General features: G+C 38.8%; 1 protein-coding gene across 25 annotated transcripts in view; it reads left to right on the top strand.

The window, feature by feature from the left end:
* Positions 1-13134, top strand: part of LOC309506198 (uncharacterized protein) — a 317689-nt gene that overhangs the window by 255071 nt on the left and 49484 nt on the right. For 23 of the 25 annotated variants that reach the window (XM_082179827.1, XM_082179846.1, XM_082179835.1 and 20 more), the window contains one exon: positions 12317-12490. The exons of the other annotated variants lie outside the window; for them this stretch is intronic. In XM_082179827.1, the coding sequence (XP_082035953.1) occupies positions 12317-12490 (174 nt within the window). The remainder of the gene's footprint in view (positions 1-12316; positions 12491-13134) is intronic. 25 annotated transcript variants of the gene reach the window in all.

Below are 13134 nucleotides of genomic sequence, written 5' to 3' on the forward strand. Positions count from 1 at the left end.
TCATAAAAAGGTAATATGACCACACCAGTAACAAACATCTCAAAAAAAAAGAAGGGAATCTAGACTGGTTCAAATTCATCGTTTAATAAATTTAGTTTTAACTTCTGGACAATTTTCTTCAGCCTAAAGACTTCTTGTTCAGTAAAAGCTCCACCCTCTTTCATTAAAGCCCTGGTAGAATCTATAAACAGCTCACGATCTGGGAAATAATCCTCTACATTTACACCTTTCATGCCTTTCGTGGTCTGAAGAAACTTTTTAATTTTGTCCAATACGTAAGCACTGCGGCCAGTTCGCTTCTGTGTAGCTGAGCTCACAGAGTCCGATGATTCACAATCACTATCCATAGCAGACTCCTCAACATTACTCGACTCTGAGTCCACCTCGCTTGCATCAACAACAGCTGCTCCAGTGGCTTTTTTACCAGCCCTGTTTTCTTTAGTCTTAGTCTTCCTTTTTAAAGCCGGTGTTTTAAAAATACTCTGATCTTCTGTCATGTCAACATCCACAGCGTACTCTAATATGGCCTGTTCACTGACCTCAGAAACACCACCTTCAAGCACAATTTCGTTCGAGGCCACACTCTCATCTTTGTTGCTTTCACGATCATCACTTCCACTTTTGTCAACACAAGATACTGTATCACTTGTTTGTGCATGATTTGTATTTTGCGTTTCACCTGTAATGTGATTCTGGTCTGCACTCTTCTCAGGGCACACGCGTATCATGTGACCCTCTTGTCCACAACCAAAACACTTCATTGAATCTGAGGTAGCAAAAATAACATAATGAAAATCCTCAATCTTAAACTTCATGGCTAAATTAAGCTCTTCATTCTGGTTATTTAAAATCATGTGCACCTGCCTCCGAAATGATACAACATGCTTCAACTGTGGCGATTTACAACCGAGTGGTATTTTCTTCATTTTTGACACAAACTTTCCGTGTCTGGACAATTCCCTTTCAATCACTTCATTTTTAATAAATGGCGGGACATTTGATAATATTACTCTTTTCGCTGGTTGTAGTAAAGGCATGACTGGAGTGAGGGAATCATTCACAACAATCCCGGTTTCTACAACTTTGTTCACTTTGTCAACATTGTTCAAAAACATCTCTATTGCGCTATTCATTCTTGATGCAGAAAGAATGCAATCATGACCAACAACAGCAGCAACAGCAAGGACGCAGTCCTCAACTGAACAACGCTCCGCGGGTACTACCTTAACGCCGTGTCGGCGCGTTAAACTTTCCAAACTCGCGTGCTGAGACGCCGCCATAATGATCAGTGCACACTGACCGACGACGCTCCTTACAAACACCTACAAACTTTCCTCTATTTACCCCGCAACAAAACCATAAGAGATAGATAAAAAGATAGAAAACTCACTCGCACCGTAGAGCTCACTCCAACACACACTCACGCTCCATCCACAAACTCCCAGCATGCACGAGAGAGAGAGAGAGAGAGAGAGAGAGAGAGAGAGAGAGAGAGAGATAGAGAGAGAGAGAGAGGTGTGTGTGTGTGTGTGTGTGTGTGACAGTGTATGCGCACGCTGTATGGTTGCTGCCACTGAGGTATAGCCCCACGTGGTTGTGTATGATTAGCAATAGGGGACAGCTGGTGAAAATCGGGCCGACTCCCCGAATTTTTTAAACATGTTTAAAAATGATCGGGAGGTAGGGGAGGTGCTCATAACGTGCTCGGCTCGTAATTCCTCTCACACGCTGCGAGCCGCGAGCATCACCGATTCCACTCGATTTCTCCCGAGTGAAAAAAATCATCTGCGAGCTCGTAAAAACAGCAAAAATCGCACCGTGTACGCCCGCCTTTAGACCTTCAAAAACTACCAAAGGCAAAGAGAAAAGAGTAACTGCTGCATGTCCTCTCAGTAGACCAGAGTCAGAAGCAAACAGGAAACCAACGGCAAGAGAGGAGGGACTAAAATATGAAAAATCAAATGCAATACAACTTTACACCACTAGATGTCTCTAATGCAACACAAAGTGGGGGCAGAACAAGTATATAAGCTGAAGTTAATATATTAAGAGACTATATACAAATAGGGAAAATCCATGTGTAGATGTTAATGATGGCGATAATGAAGATGAAGAGAGTTTTCGTTCTAAGTCATCAAAGGTTGTCACAAATGATCCACAAAATACTGGACAGGGGTGCGTTTCCCGAAAGCATCGTTAGCCAACTATGGTCGCAAGTTCCGTCGTTATCAGCATAGTTCAACGATTTGGTGTTTCCCGAAACCATCGTTCAAACGAACGTTCGCAAACAGCATCGCAAACTTGTGTGGTTGGAACGACAGCTCTCGAGCTGTCGTTAGAAGCATAGTTTCTAGTTTACATTAGATGTAGACTGAATAAATCCTTATCTTTAACAAAATAAGCAAGCTGACATTCAGTACAACCCGTGTTATTTATTTAGAATACATACAAATGTAATTTATGTCTTTTAGTTTGTCAAGAGATTTAAAGCACCGTTTTTGAAGACTGCGCATGTGCGAACGTGCTCTACTATGTAAGAACGAGCCAAATATTGAGTCTGGTAATAAAGCAAAATAACTGAGAAAAATTAGAAATGGTCTTCAGATGCCATGTCTGTAACTTATATGACAAAATCTAGCGTTAATTCGATCTCAAACAGATTAATTAAAATAAGTTATTAGTCCACCACGTGCGAGACGTCATAAACCAACGTGGTTGAACGATACTTTGCGACAGACGGTTTCGGGAAACAGTCGTGACTAGCTAGTTGATTTCTCCAACGATGCATCGTACTATGGTAGTTAAGCAGCGAGCTATATAGTTGTACGGGAAACGCACCCCAGATTTGTTTGTCCCAGTTAACTGATGCAGAGGAGCAAGATGACACGGAAGATGATGACAGGTTTTCAGAGACATCGGATATTCTTTCTCAAATTAGTGAAGACCAATTGTATACTGTAAATGAGGTTAATGATTTCCTGGATGCGACATTTGGGAAAACAATAGAGATAAGTGAATTTTTTCCTGATGCAAAACATTTTTTGCAGTCAGTTTTGAAAATTCAACAGACAGCCACTTATGAGGAACTGAGTAGAAGGAAACTTTTTAGATTACATTTTTTTTTAACTAAATTGAGAAGAAAAATGGCCCTTGAAAAAGGTATAACAACTCCTTAAAGCTGCCGTCGGCAAACATTTTTTGATCATATTCAGTGAAATTGACACTATAATCCGACAGAACAACATAAATAAGGTGGTTTTAGAAAAAACCCGAGCTTCTAACTCCACCTGGAGCGTGTTATTTGCTTTGCAAAAATCCACCGCTCCTGGATCATCGGGTCCAATCAGCGCAGGGGGGGGTGAGATCTGACTGTCAATCACAGGTCGTGCACACGCCACAGATCCCCCCTCACTCGCGCACGTTAATATCACATGCACACGCCACGCCTGAAGTTCGCCTGGCATGAAGCGTGATGGCGGAGAGAAAATCTACTAACAAGCTTCCAATTCCTCGGTTATTGCTATCTATGGATAGATTAGCCAGGGCAGCCTACCTCCGAGTCCATGGTGTTGATAGATGCTGAAGAGACGGACGCGTTCACAGAAAATCAGGTACACACGCACAGTGACGCACTGACGAGCACGACCTCGATGGGAGGGTGCTCGCTGGTAGTGGGGAGGGGCATGAGAGTTGTAAACATTCAAAATTTTGGCTAATCGACCCAATCTGCCAGACTTGCCGACGGCAGCTTTAATGATTAAATCACTTGGGGTGTTTTCTCTGTTTTTTTCTTTGCTAACCCTTCTTTTTTTCTTTCTTGATCTTTCTTTTCTTCTGATGGGAAGTATTAAAGGTCTCATGACATGAAATTTTCACTTTCTGAGGTTTTTTAACATTAATATGAGTTCCCCTAGCCTGTATATGGTTCCCAAGTTTCTAGAAATTTCAATCGGTGTAAATCGAGCTTTTGCTATCTTTCTCTGCCTTTGAGAAAATGGAGGCTCATACGCGCTGATCTTGAATCTCCTCCTTATGACGTCATAAGGAGGAAATGTTACCTCCCCTGTCTCTGCTTTGCCCGCCCAGAGAATATTTTCCGCCCATGAGAAAATGCGCTAGGAAGTAGGAACGCGCGCGCGCGATTTTAGTTTGTCCACGAGAGATATCATGGCTTTTGAGCGAGCGAAGCATAACAATTGCTCAATAATTGGATGTACAAATGAACACCGAAGGGTCAATACAGAGCTGGGCTTGCTGAACGTCTGAAACTAAAGTCTGGATCACTCTCTTTGGCTCAGCTACACACCTCGGACAAGTAAGTCAACTAATGATATAAGTGTGTTGCTTTACTGTTTATGGTTACCTAGATTTTACACGTAGAATGTGGCTGTAACATTAGCTATGCAGCTATGCAGTTTATGTGTGTGAATACACACACTGTAACGCGAGTGTTGTACACGTCTTTGTTATTTGGATAACTGTTTTCCTGTTGGTTATATGGCGCGCGCGATATCCGCATTTCAAGATCGCAGAGCTTGATGTAATTGTAATAAGATCAATTACAGACGTTACAGATCTCATGAAAAGGCAACAGTAGGTTAGCGTTAGCTACATAATAATAACTGTAAACCATCCGAATAAAGTACCGTATCCAGACATAATATTTTAAACTAACCATTCGGAAACGTCCTGCTGGAGCCGCTGAGTTGCAACTTCTTCATCCGTTGCTTCTCCATCTGGATCAGATTCTGGGTCAATCTGAAATGCTTGAACGACTGCGTGTCTTCGTGCCATTGCAATATCCAACGTAAACATGCACGCCACGGACGGTACCGTTGGAGGGTGGGTGTGGCCTTGACCATCTTGCGCCGCCTTTCTCCTCCTCATTATCATTTAAGGCTACAGACACCGAAACGGCCCGTCTGAAGGAAGCTCATTCTGGGACTGGCTTGTAGTGGCTATAATTCTGCACCGAGGCTGAATTTTTGGAAAGAGATTTCAGATACAGTGTTAGGGACCACTAAGGCCTATATTAAAGCCTACAAAAAGTAGCATGTCATGGGACCTTTAAGATAGGAACAATTAATATTAATGGAGGAAGGGATGGTAGAAGAAGAGCAGTATTGAAAGAATATATTGAAAATAAGAATATGGATATAATTTTCTTACAAGAGACACATAGTGACATAGCTAATGAGATAGAATGGAGAAAGTGGTGGGGAGGCCATCTTTTCCTAAGTCATGGCACTAATACGACGGGTGGTGTTGCTATCTTGTTCTCGAAGATAATTGACATAACTTTTGAATCAAGTGATGAGATCAAGAAGGGTCGAATTCTGGCTGTTCATGCTAAGTTGTTGGGATTTTCTTTTGTCTTTGTTAATGTCTATGCACCCAATAATGGTGCAGAAAGGATAAAGGTTTTTAAGAATTGTCAAAGTATAATGGGGAGTTATGATAAAAATGCTTGTCTAGTTTTGGGTGGTGACTGGAATTGTATATCAGATTTTAAATTAGACAGAAATGGAGAAGAACCATGCCCTCTTTCTGCTACGTGTTTAAATAATATAATAAGCAATTTTGATTGATGTGATGTATATTCGATTTGGAGATTACAACATCCGGTAGAAAAGCAATATACTTGGTCCAAGTCTTCAAGTGACCACATCAGCTTTGCCAGGTTAGATCGGTTTTATATTAATAAAGACTGGTGTAATAGAATTTTGAAGGCCTGTATTTACCCCAGTGGTTTTTCAGATCATCATTTTTGTATGATTGTTTTTAATTTACAAAAGACAAAAGGTCATAGCTATTATTGGCATTTTAATGTAAAATTGTTGCAGGATGCCGCCTTTTGTGAAAAATTTCATTTATTCTGGGCAAAATGGAGAGAGCAAAAGACTGATTTTGATGATGTTGTGCATTGGTGGGATGTAGGAAAAGCGCACATCAGGATCTTTTGTCAAAATTATACAGCTAATGCAAGTTATTGTTTTAAAAAAAACTGTTATGGAACTGGAAGATGAAATCAAATCAATTGAAAGAAGTCTATTTAACCAAAATGGTGAATCAACTGAAAGACTGAATGAAAAAAAGAAAGCCTTGTCCTCACTTTTTCATGAACGGGCTAAGGGAGCTTTAATAAGAGCTCGTTTCCTCTCTCTGAGAGAGATGGATGCACCAAGTTCTTTCTTTTTTAGTTTTGAGAAACGGGAAGGAGCGCGCAAGTCAATGCTACATCTAAAGAAATCAGATGGAACTGTGCCAACTAATCCTAAAGAAATGAGGACAATGGCTATTGATTTCTATACAGAACTTTTTTCGGATGGTCCGTGTGACATTGGCTGTATGGAGGATCTCTTTAAAGATTTACCAAAGTTGACTGATACACAGAGGAATCAACTGGAGGTTGAAATGGACATTGATGAAGTAACAAAGGCTGTTAATCAGCCATCTAATGGACGCGCACCGGGGATTGATGGACTTCCAGACGAATTTTATAAACAGTTTTGGGGCTTATTAAAAGATGATTTGTTTGATGTTTTTAAATCATCTTATAAGAAAAAAGTGTTACCAACAAGCTGTAAAAGAGCCGTTTTGTCTTTGTTACCAAAGAAAGGTGATCTTGGTCTTTTAAAGAACTGGAGACCGATGGCAATTTTGTGTACTGACTATAAAATCTTAGCGAAATGTCTTTCAAATAGATGGAAATTGTATTTAGATTTACATTTATGCATTTGGCAGACGCTTTTATCCAAAGCGACTTACATTGCATTATTCTATACATTTATACATAGGTATGTGCAATCCCCTGGGATCGAACCCACAACCTTGCGTTGTTAACGCAATGCTCTTACCACTGAGCTACAGGAAAGCATATATAGTAATATAATAATATATACTAAATGAGTATCAGTCTTATTGTATTCCTAACAGAACCATAATGGATAACATTTTTCTTGTTCGTGATATCATTGATATTGCAAAAAGGAATGATGACAATATTGGAATATTTGCAATTGATCAAGAGAAGGCATTTGATCGAGTCAGTCACTTTTATTTGTTTAGTTCCCTTAAAGCTTTTGGTTTTGGTGATCTTTTTATTTCATGGATTAAACTGTTGTATTCTGATGTTTCTACATTGTTGAAGGTTGGAGGAGGACTAAGTCAACCAGTGTCAGTACGTAGAGGGATTCGACAAGGTTGCCCTTTGTCAGGGATGTTATATTCTTTAGCCATCGAACCTTTGCTTCGTCAATTGGGGATAAATTTAGATGGCCTGCTAATTAAAGAACAAAAAGTTAAACCTAAGTTTTCTGCCTATGCTGATGACGTTACCGTGTTTATCAAAAGCAAAAGAGATGTGGTTGTTTTAGAAGAAGTTTTAAAGAAGTACGAAAATGCCTCCTTAGCAAAGGTGGTAAACTGGGGAAAAAGTGAAGGTTTTATTTTAGGGAATTGGTCTGAAGAAGAGCCACCAGTTTTACCAGGAGGTGTGAAATGGGGTAAAGAAGGTTTGAAAATATTGGGTATTTACTTAGAAACTGACAACTATATTCAGAAGAACTGGGAAGTAGGGCTGCACGATTCTTGCTAAAATGGGAATTGAGATCACATTCTCATTTTTTCAACCAAAATGTATTGCACTCAAGTAGCCAAAAAAACAAAAAAAAAACAAACAAAGGACACTCAGTATAATAAAGTGCAGGAGTAACAAAAATGGTCTCTTTTCTTTATTTTAGACCCCTTAAAGTGAATAACTTTAAAGCTTTATGTTGTTGAACATAAGAGAACATTAACATTTACAATAATAAATACAAATAAATAAATAGAACCTGTGCTTTTTGCTCCAATTGGCACAGAATGTACATAGTACTTACATCTACTGTGTTTACGGGAATACTCGACTTGGCATTTTGAAATATTTCTGTGTTTATTTGGCCGTTTAGGCGCGCGACCGGAGACAAAGACTGCTTGTCCGTGTTGCGCTCGGAGCGCGTGCACATCATCCTGTCAGTAGAATTCAGTTCTCTTTCGCGACTTATCGCGCTTTTAATATTTCTTTTCAATATAAAGCACATCCTGCTATTTTCTTTCTCATTCATTCATGATTTTCTTATTAATAACTTTAAACAGAATCATCAACTGAAATCTGCGCGGATTATCAAAAATACGACACATTTATAGGACATAAAATTGTCTCTGCGCAAAAGTGTAAGTAAAAGGACAGCAAAGCACCCGTTTCAATAAAAGGATTTATTAAAGTTTATATAGCCTACTTTTACATTTTGCTGCTGTTCTAAAATGGTTTTCGCCATTACCTTAAACAAGCTGCAGCTGCTTGAATCCCAGTGCAGGAGCTGTAGGTTACAATTTACCACAGAAACGTAAGTGGTTAGTGGATTGCTGTGGTGACTCGTGACACTCGCGAACAGCACTGAACACGCACTTTTGCCGGTACAACTTGAATATTATTATTATCATACACACGTTTCATTAACTTCGGTAGGCTGTACAACAAGGGAATTGTAATTGGCTGCTTTTTCTGCAGAGAGCCGATCTCTGTTAATGTGTCTTCATTTTTTTATCGTTTGTTGGTAAAGGTGAGAGACCTTGCGAGCTACATGATTTTTGCCAAAGAGCCAGGTATGGCTCACGAGCCATAGGTTCCGTTCCCAACCACTAGTGTACACGAATCAATACGTGACCTTTTACGAACTGCCGTGAGACTGGGCTGGTCTGACAGGGTAAGGGTCGTGGCATCACGATGGTGGCTATCGTGATGTCGGTCAACCATCACAACCCTATTTTGTTATTTTGTGAGTGTGACCAATAACGCGTGAATACAGCATGATCTGAATGCAGGGAAATACACGGAAGTGAATCGCCATCATTAAGAAATGAGATCGCATTTATGTTTGAATCGAGATCGTGATTTTTTTTCGATTAATCGTGCAGCCCTACTGGGAAGGAATGTATGATAAGATGTGTGACCGTTTGTCACGGTGGACATGGATCCTGCCTCAGTTATCTTCCAGAGGGAGAGTCTTGGTGGTTCACAATTTGGCTGCTTCAGCACTTTGGCACAAACTAACTGTGTTGAATCCACCTGATGAAGTAGTTTATTTACTACAAAAGAAAATAAATGATTTCTTTTGGTCCAGTCAGCACTGGGTAAAATCTGCTATTTTATATTTACCAGTCAGTGAAGGTGGACAAGGCCTAATAGATATAAAGAGCAGAATCAAGGCTTTCAGGCTCCAGACTGCACAGAAGTTGCTGTACTCTGAAAAAATCTGTTGGGCTGGTACAGCTTGTTCCTTATTACGTAGTATGAATTGTTTTAAATATGATTTTAATCTGTTTTTAATCAGTCTGAAAGATATGGAATGGACTGATTATTTTCCGTTTTATAAATCAGTTTTGAAAGTGTGGAATTCTGTCTTTCAAGTGAAGAGAGACCCAAACCTTGAAGGTTGAACCACTCTTTAACAATCCCCTAATACAAGCAAATGTGTTGAAAATGAGAAGTTTGCAAACATCAATGGTGAGAGCAGAATGCACATGTGTGTCTGATCTAAAGAATGGAAATGAGTGGAAAAGTCCCCAAGAACTGTGTAGTTTGACGGGGATTTAAGTCTGTGAGATTTATGGATAAAGTAATGAAGGAAATTCTTTCAGTTCTTCCTTCTATCTACAGACAAAGTATACTAGAGAATCGTTGTGGTGAACAAGAGGATGAAATGAGAGAAAGTTTTCCAAAACTTCAGATTTCAATGATAATAGATGAAAAGCCTGAGAAGGAATCACTTCTTGTTTTCTGTATACCTGAACTGAATTTGTTTGAAGACGTTTCAAAGAAAGCCTTGTATTTATCATGTGTGAAAGTCTCTCATCAATCTGAGCTGAAGGAATGTAAAGAATCAAAGTGGTTGGAGGTGATTGGCCAGGGCTCTTCTCCTAGGAGATGTTGGAGATCTTTATATAAATCACCTATAGAAAAACGCACTGCAGATCTTCAGTGGAGGATTGTGCATACGGCAATTGCAACTAACAGATACTTGACACGTGTTGACCCCACTGTGGGGAAGGAATGTATCTTTTGTGCTCAGGCCATCCTTAAAAAAATTCTTGTTTGCCGTAACCCGACCGACCCTGTCAATTTAGTACCGACCCAATTATTTTATTTTTTTTCCTTTTAGTCCGACCGACTTGCCGGTTGTAAACTTGCGTTAAGACCGACCGATTTTTTTTTTAACTCTTAAAATAACTAATACAAATGCAATAAAATAATATTAGTTATTAAGTATTGTGAATATAAATTGCCTAGACCTACATACAAACATAAGCTACGTTCTTTCTTTTAAATAAAAACCCGTGGCGCGTCATCTGACACCATTGGTTAACGCATCACACTACAGCCTGCAAGCTAAAGTTCGCTTCGTTTCATTCACTGTCAATGGTTCGCGCTTGGTAATGATGGCTGCGGCTTTACTCTAAAGATTATTTCATTTTTATATGTTGTTGAATATGGTTTATTAAAAAATAAACATGCGAGAGCGTGTTATAGGCTATATGTCATGTTTTAGTCAGATATGACGACGCTACTGCAACACACTCGCCGCAGATGAGAAGCTGCATCAACGTGCAAACTATCGCAAATCACAGTGAAAGTAAGTCGCAGACGCTTAACACACAATCATCTTCATTAAATGTAAAGAAACGAAATGATCTTACCAGGGCTGTTTCCGCTTTCTCTTATTGCGGGCTTTGATTCAGAAATTTTAGCTAATGATCAATAAAATAATGTATCTCGTTGCTTTTGGTGACGTGCACTCCATTAAATCTGCATATAGCGGGAATTGAAGATCGGATTTATATCAGCAAAAAACAACACACATTTATGTAACCAGGTGTAAATGGAATCGTTTTGATAAATCAGATTGGAATCCGATCTGAGAAAACGCATGAAGTGGCCTGGTGTAAACAGCCCCTAGACATAGGTGAAAAATGTATCCCGACCCGACCCCGATTTTTTTTTTTTTTATATATAAAAAAATATACTTTTTTATATTATTTTTTTTATATATAAAAAAATATAGACCTACCTACCGCCCCTTTTTTTCTTTTTTTTTGCTGTTACTGCAAACCAAAATATTTTTAAGGATGGCCTCATGAAGAAACGTTGAAGCATCTATTTTTAGATTGTTCTAGGCTAAATGGTTTGTTTCAGATTTTAAAGAGTTGGCTTAGAGCACTTGGGGAAGATATGGATGAAAATATATTTATATTTGGCCCAAAATATGTTGCAACAGATAAAAAAAAGAATTTCCTTTATCAATTTTTTAATTGGTGAAGCAAAGCTGGCAATATGGATTACAAGGAAAAATAAGCGGAAAGTCAGCGGGACAACTGAACCTGAACTTATTTTAAAGGCTTTTGTATCTGCAAGGATTAAAGCAGAATTAGCTTTTTTTAAATTAACAAAAAATGTGGTTGCTTTCAATGAGTTTTGGGGACAGGCAGAAGTGTTGTGTGTGGTTGACCAAGAGGACATTTTATTCCTAAATTTGTAAAAATAAATTGTATTTATTTTTTAAAATTTTTGAATGTACATGTTTTTTTGAGGTTAATGTACATATGTTATATGTGATGAGGCCAAAATTGTTTGGCAATATTTAAAAAAAAAAGTTTTGACTAATCTTTAGTGAATAAAGAGTTGTTCAAGTCAAGTCTCTCTCTCTCTCTCTCTCTCTCTCTCTCTCTCTCTCTCTCACACACACACACACACACACACACACACATATTTATTTTTTGTCATTAAAGTCTTTAAATGTTCGCCGGAAGAAGGAGGCGGGAACCGGCGAACATTTAAAGACTTTAATGACATAAAATAAATCAACAACAAAACGAAAGCTGTCAGTGTCAGTGTCTGTGTCTGTGTCGATTCTGGAATAAGGAAAATCTATTTTAAAATCGTAAACAAAAAAATCACAATAGTTAGGTGAATTTTGTTTATTTTTATTTCAGCCCTAACACACACACACACACACACACACGTTCCTTAAAATGATTACAAATACATTAAGCACACTCACACACACACACGTTGGGTTTCCATGTTTTATGGGGTCTTTCCATAGAAATAATGTTTTTTATACTGTACATTCTATCCCCTAATCCTAACTGATGTAACAATGTAAACTGAGTTTTTTTATATATTTTTTATATTGACAGCATTATGTTGTTATTTTATTTTTAAGTGGTCATGTTTATCTCTGGATATAGGCTTAATGTGTGTCATTGTTCTCTACAGGTTGAGTAAGTGTGGTGTCACAGATGAAGGTTGTGCTGCTCTGGCTTCAGCTCTGAGATCAAACCCCTCACACCTGAGACAACTGGATCTGTCTGATAATAACATAGGAGACTCAGGAGTGAAGCTGTTTTCTGCTGGACTGGAGAATCCTCACTGTAAACTGGAGATACTGAGGTAAGATCATCTCTACCATAAAGACTCGGAGTGAATAAGGATTAATATGTAGATAGTGTATTCAATATATCTTTGGCGTAAGCCCCATCCGGTGGTTCAGCGACAGATTCCTGCTTGAGCCGTCAGATCCTGCCGGCGGTAGAAGGCAGCGGTGAGGAGTCTCCCTGAAGAGGAACATTTACATCTTACTATATTATTATCCCCCTAAAGAAAGTAAAACTAACAGTTAAATAAACCGGACGAACTACAAACCAGACAACAGATGCAGGATACAGTGAAGAGGGTTTTTAAAGCACAAATGTTTGGTGTAAATGAAGTTGTCTTGTAATGCTTGTGCAAACAGACCCTTGTAAAAGCCTGAGCATTTCCTCAAAATGTGTGTGTGCAGCTGAAAAGAGGGAAGTGGTGTGTGTTTCACCTGAACCAGGACTGTCACCATATCAGATTTATCACTACATGATTATCATGGCCAAAATAACACACAATAACAATATATCACCATATCTGTGGAAATCTTGAAAATAATAATAATAATGCTATCAGTCAAATTCATCTTTACTCTGTTTATTTTGTGTTATTTTTGAAAAAGAAGAATCACTTCATCACATACAAAAGGAACAATTACACTTAATGGCGACCAGTTT

This window comes from Leuciscus leuciscus (assembly GCF_965113295.1).
Source record: "Leuciscus leuciscus genome assembly, chromosome: 9".
NCBI classification, from domain to species: Eukaryota; Metazoa; Chordata; class Actinopteri; order Cypriniformes; family Leuciscidae; genus Leuciscus; species Leuciscus leuciscus.